Below are 27,949 nucleotides of genomic sequence, written 5' to 3' on the forward strand. Positions count from 1 at the left end.
ACTTACCTTTTTCACATTCCCGTTAGTCAGACCCGCCTGCTTGTTTGCTCATATGCTCGCACATCTGACTTAGTTACCGAGTCTTAAAGTTTACTTCTTATACTTGTAATATAAGGTGCCTTTACTTTGGCAGGTATCCTAGCGACACCAAAGGTGAAAGGACTCCTAATTCCTTCTCCTCTTTCTCCTCCTCCTGCTCCTCTTTCATCCAAGATGCATTTCCTGAGCCTGGGCCCATACTTGTGCAAGGCCGGGAAACACTGAATTATGTATTTATTTACACCAGTGTTTCTCAACCTTGACAATTTTAAGGCATGTGGACTTCAACTCCCAGAATTCCACAGCCAGCATTGCTGGCTGTGGAATTCTGGGAGTTGAAGTCCACATGCCTTAAAATTGTCAAGGTTGAGAAACACTGATTTACACTTTTACATTGCTTACGTCGTTGGCGTAACTACCCCGCTCGCCCCCGCTATGCCGAGTCGAAAAGAGAGAGAGAAAGGGGGCGGGGCCAAGCGCCTCATACGAGGGGGCGTGGCCCGGCTGCCGCGCGACGGCCCGAGCGGCCCAGCGCCAGAAGCGGGAGGTTGCTTAGCAGAAGCAGGCGCGCGTGTGTGTGTGTGCGTGCGCGCGCAGGCAACCGTCTCTTCGCGCTCGCGCTCCGGCGGCTTTTTTTTTTTTTCCTCCCCCCCCGGGGGGGGGGGGGGGGGGGGGGCGTCAGGGGAAGGTCTGTCGGGGGGAAGGGTCGTCGCTGGACCCCCCCCCCAAACTTCCAAATAGGGCCAGGCGGAGGGAGGCGAGGGGCTTTTTGGCTGTCCGTTCTTCTGAGAGGCCTTTGGAAAGCATGGGGAGGCGCGGGGGGGACGCTGGCGCTTCGTAGCTTTGGGTTGGTGGGCTTTTATGAAGTGGGGGGGGGGAGAGGCGACGGAGGTAGATGAACTTTACATTGGGGATGTGGGAGTGAGGGCGGGGGCGAGTCCGGGTGCGTGAGAAGGAGTCCTGCCTGCCTGCCTGCCTGGAGAACTGGCCAGTCGGTCTGGTTTCTTGGAGACCCCCTAACTTCCTCCGAAGTGAAAACAAGCGACCTCTTTTAATTTTGCATCCTCATTTTCGGAACAGATCGGATTTGTGGGCTATTCTTTCAGCCAGGATTGGGGGTGGCTTCCCCCCCCACCCCACCCCGTGAGTGTCCCTGCCATAAAAGAGCTTTTGGAATGGAAGGGAAGGTTACACGGATTCATCTTTTTTGAAAAAAAAAATAAAAAAATCCTGACCCTTCCCCGTGGGAAGTAGCCAGCCTTCTTTCCCTTTTCCTTGAAGGATTAGCCAAAAAAAACCAAAACACTCTTGGGGATTGAATGAAGGTTTGTTTCCCCCCCCCCCTCTCCGATTTTGAGAGGCCCTCCTCCTACTTGGATGTGAAAAGCTGGAGAGACCTTCAGGACGCCTTCCAAAATGCTGTCTCTTAAGGCTTAGTCTGCAAAAAAAAAAAAAACCCAAGAGAGAGACTCTTTTGCAGCAGAGAAGTGATTTCAGGTGCTCTGCTTCCGTAAAGAGGAAATCGGATTTTTTTTTTTTCATCGCCGACAGGTTCGTTCCTAGGTGGCATCCGGGATATAAAAATGTACTAGAGGCCTAACCTTTGGAATAAAATCTGGCATAGTTCGGCTCTTAAGACAGGCTTGACAACCCTGCACATCTTCACAGTGCTTCCTTGGGCCCTTGCTGCTTGCTTGAATGTCTTCCGAAATGTCGTCGGAGCTCAGGAGGCGAGGAGCTGGCGGAGATCACGAAACCGAAAACGTTGGTGACAAGGTAAGCCTGAATGAGCCTCCGGGGTCTCTCTCTACCTGTCTCCAGGTGTGCAGCCAGAGAGAATATGGGTTCTTCTCTGATTCTCATCCAGCTTCCGCAGCCTTTTCTTCCTTTGACTTGTAATGCAGCTTCCCTTCATTTTTTGAAGGAGGAGGAGGGACCGATGATGCATATTTCTTCACCGTCTCCTCTTTCGGTCAATTACAGAGTCACTTTTCAAGATATGCTTGAGTAATGTAATGGGGTGGTGTTCGTTTCCATGTCTTCCCTCTTACGAAGTTTCCCACCCACCCCCCGACCTTCTGCATTTGATGAATTTTAAGGGAGCAAATGTATGATATCAGGGTTGCTATTTTTCATTGCCTTTGTTATCACTCTACTGTAAAATGGGAATTGGTGAAGCTTAAAAAATGTGGCAGTTCTGCTTTTCCCACTTCTGCGGTAAGAGGCCATTTCCTCTCTTACCTGCAGTCTGCGTCCTATATAGGAGGAGGCTGCTCATATATCACTCCTCCCCTTATTGGCAGACTTATAGGATGCAAACGGCTTATTAATTTATGGACTTTGTCTAGCTGAAAGAGGTAAAACATAAGATACTGCATTTTCTCTTCTTACCATTTATCAGTATGCACATATTATCTGTTACAAGCACTGTTCAAAGTCTAACATGACTGGAAACAGCATTTTAAGAGCCTTAAAAGTGATTTTAAAATACCCGAGAACCCTTTGCATTGAATTGTGTGACTATTTGAGAGGATGGATTGTAATTATTATGTAAAACAATTTTTGTGCCTGGCTCCTAAATTTTATATTTAAATTGCTTATGTCTAAAGCCTATAACAGTGATGGCGAACCTTTTAGAGACCGAGGGCCCAAAAACTGGCCCCACCCCACTCCACCCTCCTGCCCCGCCTCTGCTCTGCCCCCCCCCACCCCACACCTGCTCACAGGACCACTCACCACCTCCAGGGCCCGCCACAGATCGCCCAGGCAGCCCAGCAGCGCTACGGCTGTCACACCCTCTGCCCGCGCCCTGCAGCATCAACTGCATGATGGGATGTGAGGGCAGAGTCTTGTCTACGCTGCCTGGCTGCCATGTTCTTGGCTGCGCTGCTCCATGTGGGCCATGCTTGAGGACGAGTCTCTTTCAGGGGGGCTGCTGGAGAGGAGGGGGTCACGGGGGGAGGCAAGGCTGGGGCAACGGCACGTGTGCCCACAGAGAGGCCTCCGAGTGCCGCCTCTGGCACCCGTGCCATAGGTTCACCACTACTGGCCTATAATATATTCATCACAAACTTTGATTTTGTGACCACAGCCTACAAAAGTTTCATATTTCCAAAACAGGCAAATTTTTTTATCTTTTTAAGCAGTTGGATAAAGAACAATATATACTTGCAAGGCAAATACACAAAGACAGTCAAAACCACTCAAGGGTTCAGAATGAGTAGATTTTCTAGATTTGCGGCTATATTGCAAATCGCTTTCTCAAAGAGGCCCCCAAACATAGTACCCCCATCGTGTTTTCATTATACTGTCCTTGGTAACAGCAGTGTCAATGCTGCTAACATTGGATGTTTTTGCATTGACAACAGATGGAAATGTGGCCATCTTTTACCTTAAAGCTTTTAGAGTTAGATGATGCTGGGAGGGGGGATGTGAACGAGAGTCCAGCTAGACATAACAACTCTAAACCTAGTGTGAGAAACAAGATTATTGTAATCAGAGCTGATAAGGAATTGGTTGGCTGGAGCAGGGCTTTTCAACCTTTTCACCCATTGTGCCACTTTTAGGATATGGCAACGTCCGAGTACCACCAGTCGCCTAGCAAGGGGTCAAAAACTTGATGACCAAAAAAAAGAGGAAAAAAGTGATAAAGTACAGATAGTCCTTGACTTACAACAGTTCACTTAGTAACTGTTCGAAGTTACAGTGGCACTGAAAAAAGTGCCCCCCAAGCCACAGCCGAGCAAGACACCTGCCTGCCCGCCCGGCCGCGCTCTTCCTCCTGTCTGAGGTTTTCATTGTTGTGAGCATTTCTGTTGAGGATTGGCAGCGGGGGTGGGGTGGGGGGGTGTTTGGATTTTATTCCCCCCATCTGCTGGGGGGTTGCAGCAGGTTTTGGTCACTTCACATGACCCTGGGACACTGTGACCGTCATAAATATGAATCAGTTGCCAAGCATCTGAATGTAAATCACAAGACCCTGGAGATGCTGCAACATTCCAGCTGATTGGTGCTTCTTCTGGGCTCAGCAGAAGCGCCAGGATCAGTGCTGCTTTCCAGCTGGAGCCTGGCGCTGATCCTGGCGCTTCCACTGAGCCCTGAGAGCCCTGCAGCTCCAGCCATCTCTCGCTCAGGCTTGTGCGGTGTTGCCACTGATTCAGCTCATTCCCCTCCTCCGCTACCACTTTTCTAGGCTGGTCGCGTACCACCTGCCAGGTGCCAATGTACCACAGGTGGTACCTGTACCACTGGTTGAAAAGCCCTGGGCTGGAGAGGAAGCCCAGGCTTCAAGCTAATTGGGGAATGTGATTTATGACTGTTAATTGGAGGAGGGAATTGTGCTTTGATACTATGTGTGCAGGGGAGGGGAATTCAGTTTTTGGCTTCGATTATGCAGTGCCGATGTTATGCTACTCAGAATAAAGATTCTTTAAGATAATGCCTCGAAGTTCTTTTGAAGAGTTTCATCTGTCGGAATCATGACAGACAGTATATCCTGGTGAAAGCATTTGTGTTGCTTGGAGCAAGCATCCATGTTCTCCTTCAATTTGTCAAGATAAGCATCAAGGATATGAATTTTGGAGGACATTCTGTATCCCATTTTGGCATAGTTCTTTATGAGAGTCTGAACCAGCTGCTCATAGTTTTCAGCCTTGCGATTGCCCAAAAAGTCGTGAACCACTACAACGAAATTGTTCCAAGCTGCTTTCTCCATCCTGTTCAGCGTCTTGGTGAATTTGTCACACTCTATGATCTTCTTTATCTGTGGTCTGACGAAGATACCAGCTTTAACTTTTGCCTCCGACAGTTGTGGGAAGAGATCTTGAAGGTGTCTTGAAAGCTGCTGACTCCTTGTCTAGAGTTGTGACAAATTGTTTGATGAGACTAACCTGATGTGCAGTGGTGGTATCAGCACCTTCTAAGGGTCTACCAGCGGCTCCCACTTTATGTTGTTTTTCCCTACAGACAACTCAGTCCGATGTGGCTAGTCCCTTCTGTGATAGTGTGCCTTAATGTCCCGGCTATCCAGAGGCACAAAAAACAAGAAAACTTTGTGAAACCGCCTTGGAGGCCCATCAGGAATGATACCATTTTGAAGTCTCCAATAATCTCCCAGCCATAGTCATCATTCTTCAAGGCACTCAGCAACATCTTGCCACTGGTGTAGTCCTCTTTGAGGTGCATAGAGTGAACCATAAGGAGAGACGGGTATTTTTCCCCATTATGAAGCAGCACAGCTTTGAGGCTTCTGGATGAATATGGCGGCATTTACTTAGGTTGCAGGTGATTCCTATAGCCTTGAAAAGACTGGCCACATTGTTCCAGAAGCACAGCCAATCTTGCCGACTGAAGAAGTTGGGAAAAAATTGGTGACACTTTGTCTGATCTGTGACATGCACACTTTCATCCAGCAAGTTCCACTCCTTGAACCTAGATGTCAAAAGCTCAGCATGGGACTTGGTAAGACCAAGGTCTCTGATCAGATAGTTGAGGTCTTTCTGATTGAGGAAGTATGGCTTTTTCTGCTCAGCTGCATCTGTGAAATTGTAATCTATATGTGCAATATTTTCCTCGCTGTCTGATGTGCTTCTCACTCTTGAAGATGGCTGATCAGTCCCTGGAGTGTGGTACCGGGGCGATGGATGAAGGAATGTGTGGATAACATGATAGGAAGCGCACTTTTGCCAGTTTGACTTTTGGAAGGGTCCACTATGCAGAAATAGCAGTTGCTTGAGTAGTCAGTTGGTTTCCACCAAATACTTGGAATAGCAAACTTCATTACTCTCTTTTCTCCTTTGTACCAGCCTGTAAACATAGCAGAATTATATATATATATATATATACCATATGTTTAAAAATGGTATTTCACACATCTAATTTTGTGCAAGATTATATTACCATAGGGCACAATATATATTGTAATCTGTATTTTCCTAGAACATTGAAAATAGTGAAAATTTTCTTAATTGCAATTCTTTAAAATTGTAATAAATCACTGAAATTCCATCTAGTGAGCACAATAATTCATCTTACCTTCAAGAGTTTTGCTGCTGTGTTTGCATGTGAAATGAGGTACCCAGGGCTTATCTTGATCCCCAGCAGGCATGCTGAAGTATTTGTAGGCCTCGCATATCTTATCAGATGCTTTTATGGAGTACTTTTTCACTCTTGTCTTAATAAATTGTCCAAATACATAGTAAACTGCATCTGCTGAGTGCAAGGCACCTCTTGATGCCATCTAAATCAAATATTTCTAATTATTATTCTCTTATTCAGCAATTAGACAAACTGAAATGGTGGTTTAAGGCACCTGTACTTATATACTTCTATGGATACTACCAGATAGTCCCAGAAAGTTCTAAAAGATTCCAGAAAGTTTTAGAAAATTCTGGCCACTTCTAGAACCTTTTGGACAGCTCTCACGGTTCCAGAATATTCTGGAAGTCTACTGAGCATTGAATGTGAATTGAATTCCAATATCTCAGGGGTTGCCACAAAGAAGAGGGAGTCAAGCTGCCCTCCATGCTGTTATGCTTGTCTGTAAATCTGGATTTTACTTCAGTCTACCTATATAAAGCCCAATCCACTGTACTTCAGTGAACGGATACATTATTTTGTGCTAGAACAAATCAGGGTTTGTATTATCTTTGGCAACTTTAAAATATGACTTAATAGTTGAATTCAATTATGTATATCACCTATTAGGATTTCATGGTTTTCTGTTATTATAGTTTAACATTATTGTTGCAACTGTAGCTCTACTCCAACTAATCAAGAGAATCAGTTACTCCCATAATGTCAATTAGCAAAAATGAAAGGATGTACATGATCCTTGTTTGCTCACTTCTGTGATTACCTATCTGGCTCCTCCTAAACCTAAATGTTCACAACAATACCCCTTTTGCTGGAAAGTGATACTGATGAGTTCATTTTATCTCTTTATTTAATGCAAGGAAACCAGTAGTGCAGTGCATCTAATCAAACATCTTCTTTGGTGATACAAATCTAGTGATTTTTCCTTGACTGCTATGTAGCTATAGGACAACATTTAAATTTTCCCATCTCCATTTAGTCTGTGCTCTTAACTATTTCTCAATTGCTATTAATAGTACTAATTATATTACTTAGTTACTAGACAACTACCTGTTAGGTTATCCTTTCAGAGATATTTCCTTATCTAACTGATAAAACAGAATAACTATAGATGGACACAAAAAAACCCCAATGGGAATAGGATGAACTTCTGAATTCTGAATTCCTGTCAACATCCCCATTGATTTTGCTTGTAGGAAGCTGGCAAGGGAGTGTCAGAAGTGATGATTATGTGCCTATGGTGATCCTATAGCAGTCACAACCTTGCAATTACAACTGGTGTGAAGATCCTTGAAATTTCAGTTACCCAGAAGTAATGACTTCCAGATTATGTACTCATTCTTTTAAGTTAGTGGATTTGAGGTATGTTGATTCAAACATTTTAGCACGGTGATGCATCAGTTGGGCTATTTACATCCAGAAATAACTCTATTTAATTTATTACACATGTTTTTATGTGGCCCATTTGGAATCAATTCCTGATTTATAAAAGTTAAGATTATTTGTTGTTAAGAGACGGTGTAATTCCTTACAACAAAATGTTCCCACAAGGCTTTTTAGAAAGAAATTTGTTCTGATAAGGAGCACTGGAAGAGTATGATTTTGGATTTAAACTTTAATTAGTACATCTATATACCGTTAAAATTCTGTTTGATGTCTGTTTGATGTTTTTTTTGTTTGATTTTTTTTGTAATCATCAATTAGAAACAGCGCATCATAAGGCAACATAGCTCAAATGGCCTAATTTAGAGAATTTGTCAAAAATCTGGGACTCATGACTTCTGTGAAATTGAAATTTGGCAAAGTTGTGGCTGCTTCAGTGCTTTTTGCCGCTGCAATCAGTCACAGCCACGTAATATTCATTTCTAACATTCCTGTCAACTTCCTACAAGGAAAGACAATTGAGAAGCTGGCAGGAAGTTAGAAGTTGTTCCCATTCCCTTTGCCTGTCCAGGATCTTTCTGTTTTTATATTCAGGTAAGGAAATAGCTCTAAAACTTTGACCCAACAGATCATAGCTTGTCTAGTACATTATAAGAGTGGAATTATGTGAATATTGCTAAAATATGGTTTTTGCATAGCAAATACTAAAGTGCAGCAAATGGTAATTATTTTTCTGAGTGGAGTTTTTGCAATACTTCGCTAAGAAAGTCTCTGTGCAATTAGAAACCATGGCTTATGGAGTATATCAGTGGTGGCGAACCTATGGCACGGGTGCCAGAGGCGGCACTCAGAGCCCTCTCTGTGGGCACGCGTGCCCTCGCCCCAGTCCTAGGCCTTCAGCTGGGTTTTATAAAACCTTTTTGCTTTAGGCCTCCACCGCCGTGTACAAAAAAAAAAAGGTTCAATCAGTCAATTTCAACTTCTTGCGGGGAAAAAAAAAGATCTTGCAAAGTTGGAATTGATTGATTGAACTTTTTAGTCCCACCCACTCTGCCGTTACCACCGCAGCCACGCCAACCCAATGGGCCACACCCACCCAATGGGCCACACCCACCCGGCACCCGACGATGCATAAGTGGGTTTTGGGTTGCAGTTTGGGCACTCGGTCTCCAAAAGGTTCGCCATCACTGGAGTATATAGATCTCAAAAGAACACGTATAATTCAGTACAGAATTACATATTTTGCCTATGTACAACAGAATAATGAAATAGCTTCTTTCTTTACTTTCCTTCAAGTTAAGGAAATCTGGAATTTCAGGGTAACAATCTTAGTATTTAAAACACCATTATTAGTTGTTGATAAACCATGTGACTTATTCTTTGCATAAAAACATAACTCAAGGTATTCTGAAGAAATGAATAGTTGATTTAACAAACATGCCAATTTTCATGTTTTTTATTGTTGATTAAAACTGTACCTGAGATTTATGTTCAGTTTTGATATGTATGAAAATTTTAAATGTGAACATTTTGTTTCTAACATGATAATTTAGGAACGCCTTTACACAATAAGCAGTTAAACAGTTTTATTTTATTATGCCATTGGCTCAAGCTGAGCAAAAGGGCCATGTTGCCTTTTAGTTTGGTTTGGTACTTTTCAATAAGATTTTACTTTGTTTGTTTGTTTTAATTATATTGCTGTTATGTTTTTTATTGCCCACAATCCATTGGGCATGGGGCACCTTAGAAAAATCACTGAATGAAGAAAGAAATAAAAGAGTCATGGTTGCTTGTTTTAGAACATTTCGACATGCTACAGTTGCAACCTAAAATACACTTTTATGGACTTCTTTTAGCTGCTTTATTGAAAGAAGCTTTTATGCATTTGGAAATAATGTGTGAAGCCTTAAAATCATGCCTTGAGAGAATATTTTAAAGTTGTCTAACTAGGTATTCATAGTCATTTTCTGTTATTCTTATATAGTATTAAAATAGCACATGTTATTTCTGTCTCTAATGTGTTAACTTACTGATTCCCACAACAAATCTTACAACTATATGTTGATGGGTCAAGGATGTATATACAAAGTCCCAGGTTCCAGAAAGCCTAATTCTGTGAGCAGTTAAGATTTTATACTGAAACTGTTAACTGCTATAGTCAGTCTCCAAATGAGAAGAAAACAGCATTACCTATGTCAGTTTAAATAGTTTGGAGATCTAATTGCATCCTTTCTGTTTTTGGGGGCAAAGCAGCTATGTTAGTTATACTTGCAGTTTTATTTGGCTGTACAAATAAAACTCTGGTATGTATGTGCTTAGATTGCTAAATATTATGTTTCCATCTTGCACTTTGTGTTTTAGGATATAGATGAAAATGAAAAAATTGGTGAACTGGACCTCAGAAATGTTTTAGAAGTTCCTGAAGTTGTTCCAGCAAAAGACAGCACTCCAAAATTTTTTAAAAAGGCTCTTTCTGGCTTATCTTCCAGGTATGAGGGACAGATGCACCTGGAGTGATATTAACTTAAACTTAATATTTGTCACATGCTATATGCAAAGTTTGCTTTTGAATAAGTTGTTTAGAAGGGTCTTCAGCAACCATTTAAATGGAAGTGGGCATGTTAACAAAGTTCAGACCACTCTTTTACGTACAAATGTTGAGTTAGTTAAACATTTCTAATGCACTGTAGTTTTACTTCACATATGTATCTTACCCACAGAACGACTGCCTGAATCCTGTGGTTATTTCCTTAGAAGTATGATCATTGAATACAAGTAGACCTATTTCTGATAGATGTATGTTGTCAGTTCTCATGTTGAAGTTGAATTTATTTTTAAGAAATTCCTGTATTCAAAACTTTCATTGTTTGTAATGTTACTGATTAGCTAAACATTATAAGAGTTTGTAAAACCAACTTTTTTTCCCCTTTTTCAGATGGAAGAACTGGTGGATTCGTGGAATTTTAACTTTAGCAATGATTTCAGGTTTCTCCCTTATTATATACATGGGATCATTTATGCTGATGCTGCTTGTAAGTTTTATAGCTCAACATTTCATGTAATTCTAGGTGGAACTATAAAAGTCACAATCCAAGGATTAATTATAACAAAAATGAATGAAGATGTTCATGCACAAGAGGTGCCTTACAATGTTGCAATGAATGGGCAATTTTCAGAATTAATGAATGGGCAATTTTCAGAATTCCTGTGGTTTTGTTGGAATAATATGGTTCTCTATAAGAGCAGAAGGACAATTCAGTTTCATTTAGTTAAGACAAATTCCAGAAAGGACAGCATATGAATATTTTATAATCTCTCATGCTTCTGGAAAACCCTGTGTTAGAACTTCTGTTACCCCTTTCCATTATTTCAGGTCTTAACCATACAAGTCAAGTGCTTTCATGAAATCATCACTATAGGTTACAGAGTTTATCGATCTTATGACTTACCGTGGTTTAGAACATTAAGCTGGTACGTAACGACTGGATTTTTTTAAACTTTAGCTCTGATTCCAAACTTCTTTTTTTTTTATCATGGTTGCTTTCTAAGAAAAAATATCAACCTAGAATTTAATGATTCTGCTCCCAAACACTGTGTGTTGCTTCCATTCAAAATGCATGTAAACTGAACCCTATTGAGAACCCCTCAACAGTGGGATAAAATCAACTTAATTGAATTAATAAAGTGTTCCAAATTATAAATACCAAATAACACTAATTTAAATGATTGTATTCTTCATAGGGCAAAATATGACTATTTTAGACAACCCTCCATCAGTTGTAGGGTGTGTTTTAAAGTATCAGTTTATTTGGGTTTTATTAAATTGAGTGAATGTTTTGATTCTATCAAGTTATATGTAATATGTATAGATCTCACAAAGTAATTATTCTATAATGTATGTTGCAGGTATTTCTTGTTATGTGTGAACTATTTCTTTTACGGTGAGACAGTAGCAGATTACTTTGCTACTTTTGTTCAGAGACGAGAACAACTTCAATTCCTAATTCGCTACCACCGATTTATATCTTTTACACTTTATCTGGCAGGTAATAATAAAGCTCCTCAGTAGTCAATGTATTTTGTGTGCTTTGTTGTAACCTGTTGAACCTTCCACTTCTGGTACTCTTCTTCAAAATAGAAAATGTGGCCCTTATACTGTATATGGCCTTAATACATCTACTAGGGAGAATGGAGAACATTCATAGCAATGTGTTGCAAAGTGAGTTGACATAAGCAGTGGCTATGGGCGTTTTCCAAGGACATTTCTGTATGCAGGTGCACATAAAACGTTTTGCTGGCAGAAAATCCAAAATAGCTTTTGCAACTGCTTTCACAAGGCTTCCTGGAGAATGTCTTGGTCTTTAAGGAGATTCTCTTTGTTTGCAACAACATGCTTTGTGAAACACACTTTGAATACTTGGCATAGCTCCATAGTGTTTGAAGACTAAAAAGAAAGTAATATGAAATACATATCCAAGAGTTACAGTGAATATTGTAGACTTATCAAATCTTTTTGTTACTCTTTCTGTCATCTATTCTTAATGAAGATTTACACTATAGATTAGCTCTGATATTGGAGTATGGATCAGAAAAGACATGGCAATCTTTGTTTAGTCCTGAGAGCATAAATTTAACAGTAGCATTGTAATAATAATAGAAGTAAGTAATCGTTTTTTCTATTATGTATTTTATATGGGTTCTTGAAGAATAAAACTCTAAGAGGAACATGTCAGGACAACGCTTTGTCAGGTTTCTTTAGTTTCCTCTCCATTTAATTTCAAACTGTGTTTAGGTAGCAAGGGCGCTAACATTTTCCAGGAAGAAGAAATTCTCTAGATCACATAGCAGGCAGAGGGCAGAGTTATATTGCATATTTTCAAAAATTGCATTCCTGCTTTGTAAATGTAATGTGCATTAGTAGCTGCAGAGATTCTAATCTAGGGCATTTTGGGTAGTAGATAATAATAATAATAATAATAGTAGTAGTAGTAGTAGTAGTAGTAGTAGTAGTAGTAGTAGTAGTAGTAGTAGTAAAGTTGGAAGGGACCTTGAAGGTCATCTAGTCCAACCCCCTGCTCAGGCAGGAAACCCTATACCATTTCGGACAAATGGCTGTCTGGTCTCTTCTTAAAAACTTCCAGTGTTGGAGCATTCACCGCTTATATATGATAGATAGAAGCTGCCCTTTCATGTGCCTTTCCCTACCAAACTTGCATGGTGTACAGATCATCAAGGTGTATGTTAATTTGCAGAGCTTTATTAACAGATAAAGAAGAATGAATGTTACATAGAATTTGCGTTTTTAATAGGGGACATAATTATAGTTTCAGAAGATGATTTATAGAAATTCCTTAATTAACTGACTCACCTGCTTAAGGTGAAGAACAATCTAGAAATATTGGTTTTAAAACAAATTATTTTCTGCAAAGCTAGACAATTAGCTAGGACTTCTATTTAAAAAGTATTTGACGCAAACAGGTTAGTTTTTCAGATGCAATAAATTATAAATTAATTTGTGCCACGGTGTTTTAAAGACTTCCTTGAATCAGAATACAGTAGTTACATTTGCAGATATTAATTAGCAGAACTTGAGAAATGGGATCTTTGCTTACAGTTTTCATACTGCAAATCATGCGGTTTATCTTAAATTATATAGTGTGTAAACTGACCTAGTGAATGCCTGAAGGGGAAAAAAACTTGGATGGTGACAAGTGACATCACATACATCATGATTCAAATGACACAAATACATATACATGTTTTTTGTGTGTCATGATGGAAACAACACAGTATTGAATGTATTTATTCAAAATATTTATAGATTGCAGTGTGGGCTCTTAGTACAAATGGACTAATAATGAACGCTCTTCTGATGAACTTGATATGATTTATTTAGCATAAAAAGAACAATGCTGGAAAACATACACCTGTCTTCTTTATTTGTATAGGATTTTGTATGTTTGTGTTGAGTTTGGTGAAGAGACATTATCGCTTACAGTTTTATATGGTATGTATCAATCTTTCGGTATCTCAGTTGCTTTTTAAAACATGTTTTGTTTTTGTAATAGAAATGTTCATAAAGTAAATTTTAAAGACTCATGGACACAGGTCAAAATTATTTACATCATGTTATTATTTCCACATTTTAGTTGATTGCAGTAGGGATATCTTTAGTAGTGAATAATCCCAGATTCTTATTATTCTAACATTAATTATTCAATAATTCTAAGAATGTTACAATGTTTTCAGCACAAAGAAAGATTCCTATTTTCTATAGACTTCAGTCAGCAAAGTTGCCTGTATTCTAAATGTTCTGAATGAACATTTAAATACGAAATTGACAATTTTTGCATCCTGTGATTGTATATTAATGCAAGAGCTGTCTTGGAAAATCTCCTCGTAGCACTGCTTTGCAGGGGAATTGAAGATTTGTAACCCTAACCCTATCTCTGGTAGTAAAGACACAAAATCTTAAATGATTATTTGTGTGGTAATATCTAGTCCAAGCCTATTTAGAGCTAATATGATTTTTAACTGATGGCCATTTCAATTAAGTTAGGAGTTTGAAAATTCTCTAGAAACAGAAACTGAAGGTTATGTGCTTATATTGGAAAAGACATTTCTTTTAGTATTTTCACTAAATCAAATTAATAAAGATCTGGGTCAAATCTAACAAAGTAATTGGTAGAATGCAAATGGAAACTAAACCTTTTATGTTAGTTGAGCAAGCATTAAATATATTGAGATTGTTACTTCATTATACAAGTATTACAAGAGCCAGCACATTGAATGGACTTTTTATCTAGTTCTCTGGAGATCACATTTTAAGAATTAATAATTTGTAGAACTCACAATTTTTCAGAGTTACATAGCGTGATTTCATCCTGTCATACATCATTAACATTTTAATATTCCAGTTCTGAATTGTGTATACATCTAGACTGATTATTATGATTTTCGTTATATGCCATTCATATTAAGTTATTTTTTACATTTTTAATTAACAAGTGGAAGATATAAATATTGTTATAGATGATGTCTGTTCTCATAACTGTCTTGTCTTGTAAATCTTTTTGCTTTTGTAACTAATTGTTGTGTTATTACACTATTACCAGTTCGCATGGACTCATGTCACTTTGCTGATCACTGTAACTCAGTCTCATCTTGTCATCCAAAATCTGTTTGAAGGCATGATCTGGTAAGGGAACAATAATTCTTGCAAATGTGGGTATTTATATATCTATATCTATATTCTCTCTCTAAGGAGCGTTACTATTTTTCAGGGGTTCTTCATGGTTTTGAAGTGAGACCTTTCTTATCTCTCAGCAAGAATATACTGCTATAAAGTTTCACAGTTAAATCCTTCGTCCTCTGATTGATAAGAATTGGTCATGATAATCAAGCTTTCATCTGGTGTGGGTAGGTTTGAATTAGAAGATTAGTTTTGCCTTGTGGGAGAGCAGAGAGAGGTGAGCAGGTACCAGGATAAAGTGTAGATGGATAAAGTGTGTCAACTGGCTTCAAAACAAGGTTGGGCATGAATTCCAATAACCATGGAATACTTGAAAGGAAAAGTAGAGTCCGGCAGCCACTCCATGTCCATCAGAGACACTGAGAGCCTATAGCCAGCCAGCAGCCACTTTCCTTTCCCCACACTGGCAATTGAAGGATAACTTAAGCCAGCAATGGCAAATCTTTTAGAGACCGAGTGCCCAAACTGCAACCCAAACCCACTTATATATCCTTGGGTGCTGGGTGGACATGGCCCATCAGGTGGGCGTGGCCCATCAGGTGGGCGTGGCTGCGGTGGTAATGGCAGACTGGGTGGGACTAAAAAGTTTAATCAGTCAATTCCAACTTTGCGAGATCTTTTTTTTTCCCCACAAGAAGTTGAAATTGATTGATTGAACTTTTTTTTTTTTTTTTTGCACACGGCGGCAGAGGCCTAAAGCGAAAAGGTTTTATAAAACCCAGCTGAAGGCCTAGGACTGGGGCAATGGCATGCATGCCACAGGTGGCACACAGAGGCCTAGGACTGGGGCAATGGCATGCATGCCACAGGTGGCACACAGAGCGCTCTCTGTGGGCATGCATGCCATTGCCCACAGAGAGCGCTCTGTGTGCCACCTGTGGCACGCATGCCATAGGTTCGCCACCATGCACTTAAGCCTATGCATTGGTAGCACTTCAGAGTAGCAGACAGCAGTGTTGAACTGAGAGTAAGCAGGATGCCGCCTAGCAACAGAAGCCAACTAACTCCAAGGTGGCTAAATGGTGGCTAAAGAGATACTTTTAAGAGTACAAAAAAACTGCAGATGGGATTCTTTAGGATTTAGGAATATAATGTACGTGGGAATATATGCAGAGATAAATAGGGTTTCATGCTAAGAGTTAAATGGCAAATTAAGAAGTAAATAAGTACAAGTGGTTCTTGACCCCAATTAGGACCAGGATTTCCATTGCTAAGAAAGATGGTTGTTAAGTGAGTCACACCCAATTTTACCACCTTGTGGCCATGATTGTCAAGTGAATCATTGCAGTGGTTAAATGCATCATGCAGTCAGTAAGCGAATCCAGCTTCTTCCATTGACTTTGCTTGTCAGAAGCCAGTTGGGAAGGTTGCAAATAGCAATCATATGAACCTGGAATGCTGCAACTGTCATAAATACATGCCCAAAGTTTGATCACGTGACCATAGAGATGCTGTAACTGTCATAAGTGCAAGGATCGGTCATAAGTCTCTTTTCAGCGCTGTTGTAACTTTAAATAGTCACTAAACAAATGGTTATAAGTCAAGGGCTAACTGTACCATAACGTTAATGAGCATTATTGTGTTAAGCTTATTGTATAACACAGGGGTGTCAAACTGCCGGCCCACGGGCTGGATGTGTCATGCCGAAACCGCGCCCATCCCATTGCCGGCAATGGGAAAAAAGTCGCGATACGTTGCGACACGTCACATGACGTTGTGAGTTTGACACCCCTGGTATAATATAACAAGCAAGATAACGCTACACTTTTTTTTTTGATCTGCACCTTTTTCTAAAGTCCTCACAAATCCAACCAACATAGTAGCAGCACTTGCTATTATATGATACTTAGAGTACAGTATCTGCTTGTTGAAAATGATACTTGGATATACAATGATATCCAATGATATCCAATGATACTTGGGAGTATAATGATGCTTGGAGTACAGTATCTGTTTGTTGAAAACTCATGGATGAATATAGTGTAGCAACCATGTATTATTGAAAATCACTCTCCCTGATTCAAATGGCTATAGTTTCACTGGTTTGGGCTACCATTATGCCTACCTCATTTTCTTGTTCAACAGCTGCTCTTAAATTAAAATGAAAATAAGATTCCCTTTGGCGAAAAGATAATGACTCTCTTGAACTGAGTTCAGTTCTTGGTGATTTAGTAGACACAGTATTGTTGAAGTATACATTACAGATCAAGGCATTATGGTGATAATACGGTCTGGTTTTTTAAATTTAAATAATTTAACTTTTCCTCCCCTCCTTGCTGTGCAGGTTTCTTGTTCCAATCTCAAGTGTCATTTGCAATGATATTGCTGCTTATATATTTGGATTCTTCTTTGGCAGAACACCATTAATTAAGGTAAAATGAGTAAAAATACATAGTTTGAAATATGCACATTGATTACAAGTTAGTTCAGAGAAATTTTTTAAACACTTCCAGTATTTTCTCACATTGCTTGATATCTGAGTGACATTCTGCATAGTCATCCAGTCTATGCAGAAACCACCTCTGGTTTTGAAAAATACTTTATTATTTGAGAGGCATCCCTTATAAAGTTCTTTTAGAAATCCGTCAGAATTGGTAAGAGACATAAAGGGTGTTTTTCTGACAGTGAAAGTGCCAAATAAAATAGTTTGTGCTTGTATTTCTAACACTATAATCTTAGTTTAGCAATCTAACATACAGTACATTCATATTAGCTGGATAACACTATCTTCTGATTGTTATAATTCTACTGGATTATAAACTGCTTGATTTATTCTATTCCTAGTTATTTTCTATGCCTGATTGTTTCATATTACAGTGACACAAAGTGGAAATAGAGTTGCTGCAGTAAGATTATGGTTGTGTATAAAAATACTATTTTTTATAGTTGATCGGGATATGTATATTATAAAAAATATAAGTATCCTTATTTCTTACTGATATTACCACCATTCCATACCAAATTATGATTGCTAGAAAAGTAAATCTTACTACCCTCCTAGAAATATCATTACTCAAATCAGACAGTACAGTGATGCTTAATAGTTTGTGAACCCTTTTGAATTTACAATATTTTGACATAAATACAACCTAAAACACGATTTATTCTCTACACAAGTCCTAAAACTAGATAAATTAACCAAACAAATGAAAAACATTAGATTTGTTTTTTTTTATCATTTAGGAAAATGATCCAAAGCTATATATATTTGCATGTGGCAAAGGTACATTGTTTTCAGTAATTCTGTGCCCACTTGGACATCAGTAACTTCAACTGAACATTTCAAATTCTGCATATTAGCTTTGAGAAATTTTAGCTAGCCCAAAACATTAACTTTCTTCTAGCCCAAAACATTAACTCTTCCTTCGTTGTATGATTTCTGAGTTTTGGGTCGTAGTCTTAGCTTTCTTTTGAGCTTCAGTTCATGGAAAGATACCCTGCCATTTTCCTGTAAAATTGGCTGATATGATTTAGAATTCAAAATCCCAACAATGATGGCAAGCCATCCTAGCCTGGAGGCAGCAAAGCAGGCCGGAACTATGATACTGCCACCGCCATATTTCACAGATGGGATAAGGTTCTTACGCTGGAATACAGTGTTTGTCTTTCGACGAACATAATGCTTTTCATTCAAGGCAAAAAGTTCTATTTTGGTCTCCTCCGTTCAAAGAACATTCTTCCAATAGCCTTCTGGCATATCCATGTGATCATTCACATGGCCAGCAATGCTGTAGATGGCCAGCAATGCTGTTTTTGAAATGTAGTTTTCTGTTTGCAACCCCATCATGCACACCATTGTCCTTCAGTGTTCTACTGATGGTGCTGTCATAAGCGCCAATGTTTGCCAATGTAAGAGAGGCCTTTAATTCCTTAGATCAGGTGTAGGCAACCTTGGCTCTTTTATGACTCGTGGACTTCAACTCCCAGAATTCCTGAGCCAGCATGGCTCAGCTTGGAAATTCTCCCTTTCCCCTCAGCATGGCTGGCTCAGGAATTCTGGGAGTTAAAGTCCACGAGTCATAAAAGAGCCAAGGTTGCCTACCCCTGCCTTAGATGTTATTATCCTGGGGTTTTTTGAGACCTCCCAGATTATTTACATGCCTTATTTTTGGGGTGATCTTGGTGGGTCAAACACACCTGAGGAGGAAAATAGTAATGTTGGATTGCCTCTATTGTACATATACTGCCTGACAGAAGACAGGTGGAGTCCAAACTCTTTGGATAGAGTTTTGTAAATTTCTCTAGCTAGATGTTTTTCACAAGATGTTTTTCAGAGTTCCTCAGAAATCTCCTTTGTTTTTAAGCCACGATATACTTCCAGAAACCTGTGTTGTAACAATCTTATTTTGATAGAGACTACTCAGAATTCTCTCCTTTAAATAGAGCAGGACCTCCCACATTCACACCTGATTATTATCCCACCGATTGAAACACCTAACTCTACTTTCCTCTTCAAATGAACTGATAATTCTAGAGATTCACATACTTTTGCCACATACTGTTATGTAGCTTTGGATCATTTTTCTCAAATTAATAAATGTAATGTTTTTGAATCACTTATTTAATTGTATTCTCTTTATCTAGTTTTAGAACCTGTGTGGAGAAGAGGTCAGGTTTTAGGTTATATTGAAAATTTAAAAGTGTTCACAAACTTTTAAGCATCACTGTATATATTCTTATTTGGCGTGTTGAGGCACCTGTTTGGTCATGTTAGCAATTACATTGCTAATAGGATGTATTTCACAAGATGTTATATATATATGTTTTTGTAGATTTTCATGGGTACAGGTATGCAGGTCTTGGCGTATTCGGGTCTTTTCCCGTGTAAGATTGAGAGTATCTTGGCGACGTTTCGACGAGGTCCCACTCGTCATATATATATATATTTTAACTGCCTGGACTCCTGATTTCCTGCACTTGACAGATTGTTCCACCTTTCATGGAATAAGTGACCTATTTTTGTATAACTGTGTCTCAGTTTTCATGTTGTTTGGAAGGAACCTGGACAAAAATAAATGAATCATCATTTTCTAGAGTAGCAGTATGTTTGCCAGAAGAGAAAAGAGTCTTGTGCCACACGCTGCTTTTTAATTTCTTATTTTCTCTCTTTAATTAGCTCTCTCCCAAAAAGACCTGGGAAGGTTTCATTGGTGGCTTCTTTATCACAGTCATATTTGGATTTATTGTAAGTGGATGCAGTATCTTCTTTGTTATTGTTGTATTATTTGGTACTGGTATTGAAATTGGAATGAAAGACTAGAATTGCTGCTAATCTGTAGCCTTTAAGCATTAAACAGTAAGTTAAAACCTAATGCTCTATTCTTATTGAAGTTTACGGGTGGCAGATATTACAATGGGTGGTTATTAATATGCTATGTATATTAGTAACCCTCTGTAACCACCATAATAAAAATCATTGTGGAAACTGAGAAGTAACTCACATCCAGCTGAACAATATGTACATTATTTCTAGATATTTTTTTTAAGACATGGCTCTCAGATGAGTATTGTGAATATAAATAAGATGTATTATGGTAAGCTGTTATTTAATGTAACTATTAAAAGTTTCATTAAGATAAATAAAACTTAGATTCAAAACCCATTTAAAAAAAGCAGGCTGCAATATAGTAAAGACATTGAAGTAATCTTAAAAATGTAAGGACCTTGTGTAATTCAAAGCAGTTTCATAGCCAGTGGGTCACTACTGAAGCAGCTTTAACTTTGCTAGCAACCCTAATTATTTTTACTGATCGGCCTCAAGTCAGAAACTAAAAGTTTAAGCACATGGTTGGGATTATTACTTATGCCAGACATGTCAAACACAAGGCCCGGGGGCCGGATGCGGCCCGCAAAGTGGTTTCATGTGGCCCGCGAAGCCATCCTGGAAACAGTGAGGGAACGGCCCCTGCTGCCTTGGCCCTGGCCCAGGCCATCCGGGAGCCAATGTACAATTTGGTGGTGGCCATCTATGCTGAAACGCTTTCAGTCTTAGCTCCACAAGGCCGTCTAGAAACAGCGAGAAACCAGCCCCTGCTGTGTCGGCCCCGTCCCCTGGGTGCATGCTGGGGAGGTGTCACCCTTTGTGAGGAATGAAGAAATGGACCATGCCTTGGCGCTTGCCCTGGTCCCACCCCCTTCTGCCAGAGACCCTCAGATCTGTCCCACTCCTGCCCAGGCCCCCACAGGCACCCTTGACGCGAACGATATAGAGCTGGCCACGCCCACCCAGTAGGCCACACCCACTCCACCCACGCCCACCCAGTAGGCTACACCCACCCTGACCACACACACCTGGCCCCCCGAGGGCAACCGCAATGCTGATGCGGCCCTCAATGAAATTGAGTTTGACACCCCTGACGTATGCACTGCTCTGCAATGATAGCATTTTCCCGTAGTAACATAATTCAATATAATTTATAGCTGGATGATATGCATTGGACAGATCTTTAATATTGTTCTTGATATTTCCAAATGGAGTTCTGCAGCCATAAACAGGGATAAGGAAGAACAGCTGGTTTTGAATAATAAACCGAATCCATCAGGTGTTCTCGCTGTTCCTGGGTGGCTCATGGAATAAGATTTATGTTGTCCTAATTGTTGGTACAAAGGACAATGTGAGATAGTGGGTGATTTCCCTTGGTTGCAAGATTTATAGACAGTCTACCCTGATATAAATCCTAAAAGGACAGATACTTTTAAGAATTGACTTAGAAGGAGACAAGGCCTCTTCTTAGTCTGTACGCCAGCATTCAGTATTGCAAATGTGTGGGCATTTTGCTTAATTTTGGTAATAGTTTGGTAATAATAGTTGAGTAATGGTTTGGTAGAAATCAAAAGTTATCAAGAGTGACAGGTTAAAAGCCAGCCAGCCTAGCCAAGTTGTGTCTCTTCCTCCCAAGCTTTTTTTTCCAGCCACCATTTACCTAATTTCAGAGGATATAAAGCAGTGTTTCTCAACCTTGACAATTTTAAGGCATGTGGACTTCAACTCCCAGAATTCCACAGCCAGCAATGCTGGCTGTGGAATTCTGGGAGTTGAAGTCCACATGCCTTAAAATTGTCAAGGTTGAGAAACACTGATTATAAAGGCTTGGTGGAGGATTGGAGAAGTTCATAATTACACCCCAACTCTACAGGAAGCCCTTAATCAGCAACATATAAGGATCTCTGTTGTCCTTTCAGGTCGCGCATCTCCTGGCACAATACCAGTACTTCGTATGTCCTGTGGAATACAACAGCGAAACTAACAGGTTTGTCACAGAATGTGAACCATCAGAACTTTTCCAGCTAAAGAAGTACTCCTTACCGCCGTTGCTTCAAGTTGTTCTGAGAAAGGTACGTAAAGCTAAGCCCTTAAAGAAAAGCTAGATCTTAAGCATTCCGAAAATTGGCTACAAAAAGGGGCTAAAGCGGGGGGTGTCAAACTCTCAATGTCACATGATGTGTCGTGACTTTTTTTGCCATTGCCGGCAATGGAGCGGGCGCAGTTTCATTACGTTGTATCCGGCCTGCAGGCCGGCAGTTTGACACCCCTGGGCTAAAGTATCTAAAATGCCTAGCTTATGTGAAGGATTACTCACAAGAAAGATATATATCGGTTTGGAGAAGATGGATTGATTATATTGAGATTAAATATGGAACCAAAAAATATCATTTGGTTTTTGAATGAATTTCTGATTTTTAATATTTAAAATTATGTTAATATTATGGTACTTAATAATTGTATATTTGTTTTAAAAGAGAGTTAAAGGAAGTTATAGATTTGTTAGATTAATAGTTGATTAATGTTAGTTAGATTATGATTATTTTATTGTTAATCCTGTGATTGGCTCTGGGAAGTGGGGGGGGAGGGATGGAGGGTTGGGTTTGTGGGGAGGGGGGGATTTATATTGTAAAATTTTATAAAATTTTCAAAAATAAATAAATAAAATAAAATTAAAAAATGCCCAGCTCTCCTTCCGGTTAGCTTGTTAGAACGAATAAAATAACGTTAGGAACAAGCATTTCACCGTAGTTCCCACAGGTACAAGAATATATCACATAGAAAATCACTGTTCAGTTTTTCTTTTATGAAGAAAAACGCAGTGGCTCAGAGGGTAAAAATGCTGAGCTTCTCAGCTGGAAAGCTAACAGTCCAGGTTTGAAACCCGAGTGCTGCACAACGGGTTGAGTGCCTGTTATTCCTGGCTACTTAGCAGTTTCAAATGTGAGTAGATAAAACAGGTCCCACTTCAGTGGGAAGGTAACCGTGTTCTGTGTGTCCCGGCGTTCAGTCTTTCTGGCCACCTGACCACGGAAGTGTCTTTGGACACCGCTGGCTCTCTTGGTTAAGAAACGGACATGAACACTGCTCCCTAGAGTTGGACATGACTGAACAAGGGAAACCTTTACTTTTAGGTTTTTTTTCCCTTTTATGACACTCCTCTATCCTTGGCAGAGGGTTAGAACCTCATTTGACCCAGTATGGCAGAATAGGCAGAAAGAAAGGTCCATTTTGCACTTTGATAGCAAGATGTGAAACAAACCCATTCTGTGGATTGTCCTCTGGGTTTGAGAAGGACTTTCTACCACCTTGAGAACTTTCTTGCTGCTAGAATGCCCAATTACATGCCTTTCATTTAAATAACAAGAGTATACTTCTGGTCCAAGTCTCTGATCACACACATCTTTCTTCTGCTGGACAGAGCTTCAGTTACTTTGCTCGCTTCTATGCCTGGGTAGATTAACTTGCTGATGCTGAGGCCAATGAGGAAAGAACTCATCATTCAGCAACACGGCTTGGGTGAAATCATACTTCTTCTGGCCTAAGCTAGCCTCAAAAGAGGATTCATTTACCCTTTTCATAACAGAAAAGGATCATATGAACTTCTGTGGATGACATATCTCCAACCTTTACTTCACCTTTTACTATGGCTGCCAGGGGTATTTCTTGTTTGTACAATTAAGTTGTCAATTTTGCTGGAAAGCTTTTAATCCTTTAATATGCTTAAATTTAGGACTAATTTTCTCTGTGTTAATGTCAAATAAATGCCGATTAAAAATTAACACTTATGTCTTATTGCAGGAAACTGTGACGATGTATCCATTCCAGATGCACAGCTTTGCTCTGTCAACATTTGCATCTTTAATTGGGCCATTTGGAGGGTTTTTTGCTAGTGGATTCAAAAGAGCTTTCAAAATCAAGGTGAGTGCATAACCTACTGTGGCTTTTTGCAAGTACACATTTAAAAAAAATGTTTCTTCAGTTGCTAAAGATAATAAACTATTATTAATTGACTACTGCAGTGATAGTGAACTTTCTTCTCATTAGTTTAAAAGACAGCAACAATGAAACCTCATAATGTTTAATGATTTAGAGGGGAAAGAGATGTGTCATATTCACAAAAGTCTGTTCAATACAAAAACATGCAAACATAGCAATTTATGTTATTTGGGTAATGAGATCATTATGCAAGTTAGGCCACTTGTATCAATTTATGCCTTTTGTCTGATGGCCTCATTATGCAAATGACATAAATGGATACAAAATAATGTAATTTGCATAAAAACATTATGCAAATTGCCCAAGTCAATCCAAAATAATGTCACTTGTATGTCATTATGCAAATGACAAGATTGCTACAAATTATGTAATTTGCATAATGACATCACCACCACACACTTGTGCAAATTACTGGTTGGAATGCTATGCATTGTCCATTCTACTGAGATCTGCCAGATCAGAGTTTCACTGTGATAACGTTCAATTGGTTGATAGTCCTACTAAACGGTTCTAACTGTACTCAAATACTTAATATAGGGACATCCATTTCTCTTTAAGGATTTTGCTGATACTATTCCTGGCCACGGTGGAATAATGGATCGTTTTGATTGTCAGTACTTGATGGCTACTTTTGTACATGTCTACATTACCAGTTTCATAAGGTATGTTTCTGCAAGTTGTCATTGTAGAGTTTCTCGGGAAAAACACAAATGCTTTTGTATCAGCCTTGTCTCAAACGCCGGGCTGTGTCAGACTGGTGTTGAGAGCAAAGAAGCTAATTAAACCATTCCTTTGGACTCCAAAATGGGTGACACTGCAGCTGGGAAGCTGCACGTGGTTCCCCAGCACCTCATTTTTGCACCCGAGTTTTCTGAGAATAGGGTGTTGAACCCCAATCAAATGGCCAGGTTTTGGAGAAAGCAAACTCTTTAATTCTCATCTATTAACCCCCAACACCAGAAAATCTGAAAAAAATTGCCAGGAAAAACTGGCAATGTGATTGGAAATGGAAATGGTTTATCTTCCAGAGACTAACCATAGCCGTTTCCATCCACTGAATCAGCTGTCGGCCTGCTTCCTGACAACCTGCTAATGTTGTGTTGCCCCACTGTGGGAGCTGCATTGTTGCCAGTGTGTTCTGAGTACTGTTTGCTAAAAGGGCTGTATAGCTTTATAGTTGGCCCTGTCGATTCTTCTCATCCTCAAAGTTTAATCACTTTCTGCTCTTAAAAATAATAATACCTTAAACATTTTGAGCTGAAATAAAAATATAGCACAACAAGCAGCCTTTTTAGAGGAATGGAATGAGACTCTTTAATTTTGCTAAGGAAAGCTCAGCATTATTTTTGCAAAAGAGGCTGCATCAGTCTTTTGTGAGTTCCTGAATGTGTCAGCAATTAGAAACCGAAGGCCCAGTAGTCTTTGCCTATAAAATGATATCTAAGGCAGGCACAGAGAGGATGTATTGTTTCTGTGTTCAGGCTAAAAATAGAAAGTATAGATAAGGGTAGCAGTGCAAGCAATTTCTTCATTTCATAGTATTTTGTATTACCTCTAAATAAGGAAGGATTGCCATGGTATATAATTAGAATCGCTTATTTTCACTTGTCTTGAACATTGTGTAAAACACAGGTAGTCCTCGAGTTATGACCACAATTGAGCCCAACATTTATGTTGCTAAGTGAAACCTTTGTTAAGTGGGTTTGCCCCATTTTACGACATTTTTGCCACACTTGTTAAGCGAATCACTGCATTTGTTAAATTAGTACCAGCTGTCAAGTGAATCTGGATTCCCCATTGACTTGGCTGATCCGAACGTTGCAAATGCTGGTCACATGACACCCCCCCGGGACACGGCAGCCGTCATAAATGTGAAGCACTTGCCAAGCACCTGAATTTTGATCATGTGACCACGGGGGAGGCTGTAACGATCGTAAGTGTGAAAAACGGTCGTAAGTCGCTTTTTTCCAGTGCCGTTGCAACTTTGAACGGTCACTAAGTGAACGGTTGTAAGTTGAGGACTACCTGTATTTAGCAAAAGTCCTGGGTCCCACCCGTTACCTTCCTTATCACCTAAAATCACTATTCCAGTGGCATTTGAAACAGGGAAGCAAAGCAGAGATGAATTAGGGGTTCATCTGAGCAGAACTGAGAAATGCAGAGCTCTGATGGCAAAGCATCCTCTCATGCGGAATCTGTATTAGTGCTTGGTCAGCCATGCAAGAGGAGTCAGCCATTTATGCTTTAGATGGCAAAATTCTCTAGTTATCTAATAGCAAATTCCCTGGCAGCTATTTCTAATGGGGAAGTAGGCTTGCTATTGTTAGAGGAAGTACTTTGTGTTCCTGGAGAACAGGATCCAACCTAAGTAAGGATTACAGAGGCAGGTTTTGTAATCTAAACAGAAAGATTTATTCACAGGAAGCCCATGGGGTAGTCAGAAAAGCCTAATGCTCAGCTAATTCTATCCCACCGGGAGGATATAGTCCAAGAGGAGAGCTCTCGTGGATGCAGGCTAGAAAACAAAAGCAGGAAGGAAGGAACCCTGAGATTAACAATCAAATAAGCAAGGAGCGGGAAGGAATTAGATGTACAGATGAAATGCAGGACTTATTGTTGGCGTATTGTCCGTCCCCCCCCCGCTGCTCCTTGTGGTCAGTAGGTTATGAAGTGCTAAGAGGCAGCACGTCCGAAATCACATCTTCAGCAATGGTGATCAGTTGAAATTTGCCTTTTTTGCTTCTGTCCCTCGCAAAACTGTGGAAGTGCTTATTTTGCTTCCAGCGCACACACTGCTTAGGATAAAAAAAACATTACACAAAAATGACTGAATGAAAAACCCAGGCCGCCTCACAGCTAGATTTTGCAATGCACTCTACATGGGGCTATTCTTGAAGACTGCTCAAAAGCTTCAGTTGGCTCAGAGTGTACCAAGTACAGGCAGTGTTCAGGAACAGAGGGGCATTGCCACCTCTACTTGCCAGACTCCTACAGGTTGCCAGTTGCTTCTGGGTGCAACTCAAAATTCTGGTTGTTGGCTCTAAAGCCCTACGTGGCTTAGGGTCAGCTACTTGACGGATCCTCGTATCTACCCGGTGGCTTTGATCCAGCAGAGTTGTTGTGCTCTGGATCTCTTCAGTTAAAAAGGTGCCGCATATTGGGACTCCAGCAGCACAGCCTCTGTGTTACAGCACCCGCCCTCTGGGATGAAATTCCCGAGATCCTCCTGGTATTTTGGAGTGCTTTGAAGGCCAGATTCTTCATCATCAGGCCTTTGGCAAGCAAGGGGATGGATCCTTCTGAGGAAGAGGCATGTTTTTGCTGCGGCCTAGTTTTGCCATCTTTGCACTTGGGGGGGTGTTTCTTTTTTTTATTGCTGTATTGTTTTTATAATCGCTAACACACATTAAACAAGCACATAGAAAAGTGGCACTGCAGATTGAAATGTCGTCTTCTTCAATGTAATCACCAGAGGTCCGAATCCCAGCAAATTGCTGAACCAACTCTTGGTACTCCAGCCAGAGGAGCAATTGAACATTTATAAAACTTTGAAATCACACCTCATTGAGAAAGGACTCCTCCAGCCATCCTTGAGGGGATAGGAGGACTGAACGGTGGACTACCAAGGGAAGCCCCGCTGGGACCCCAGTTCTGCTTCTGCGGAGAGAGAGAGAGGCGTGTGGGAATCAAGCCAGCCTGTGTCCAAAGATATGACTGTTTACGGAGAATACTGTGAACACCCGGGATGCCATGCAAGATTTTTAAGTTTCTCTTTAACCAACCGCATGTTTTTTGCAATAATTTATATTCTCGAATGAATGGAATGAGACGTCTTGCTTTGGTCTTAACTGTTCTGTTCTGAGCAATGATGCACCTGCTCCTAGTAAATAAAAGTTAAAAGAAACAATTAGGGCGTGCAA

General features: G+C 40.0%; 1 protein-coding gene across 1 annotated transcript; it reads left to right on the top strand.

Moving 5' to 3' along the window:
* Nucleotides 1-1,603: 1,603 nt before the first annotated feature.
* Nucleotides 1,604-27,923, top strand: CDS1 (CDP-diacylglycerol synthase 1). Its single transcript, XM_015832392.1, has 13 exons — nucleotides 1,604-1,815; nucleotides 9,877-10,004; nucleotides 10,451-10,547; nucleotides 10,889-10,986; nucleotides 11,422-11,561; nucleotides 13,464-13,522; nucleotides 14,631-14,713; nucleotides 17,052-17,139; nucleotides 19,884-19,952; nucleotides 21,950-22,102; nucleotides 23,832-23,951; nucleotides 24,588-24,691; nucleotides 27,502-27,923. Exons 1-13 carry the CDS (start codon nucleotides 1,738-1,740, stop codon nucleotides 27,629-27,631), a joined length of 1,347 nt encoding a protein of 448 aa, XP_015687878.1. The 5' UTR covers nucleotides 1,604-1,737; the 3' UTR covers nucleotides 27,632-27,923.
* Nucleotides 27,924-27,949: the final 26 nt, after the last annotated feature.

The sequence above is a fragment of the Protobothrops mucrosquamatus genome, unplaced genomic scaffold (assembly GCF_001527695.2).
Source record: "Protobothrops mucrosquamatus isolate PMUCROS unplaced genomic scaffold, P.Mucros_1.0 scaffold3, whole genome shotgun sequence".
NCBI lineage: Eukaryota > Metazoa > Chordata > Lepidosauria > Squamata > Viperidae > Protobothrops > Protobothrops mucrosquamatus.

Coding starts and splice junctions, on each gene's coding strand:
- CDS1 (XM_015832392.1), top strand. CDS start 1,738: ATGTCTTCCGAAATGTCGTCGGAGCTCAGGAGGCGAGGAGCTGGCGGA. Junction 11,562..13,463: donor TTTTACACTTTATCTGGCAG/GTAATAATAAAG, acceptor TTATTTGTATAG/GATTTTGTATGTTTGTGTTG. Junction 17,140..19,883: donor GCAGAACACCATTAATTAAG/GTAAAATGAGTA, acceptor CTCTTTAATTAG/CTCTCTCCCAAAAAGACCTG.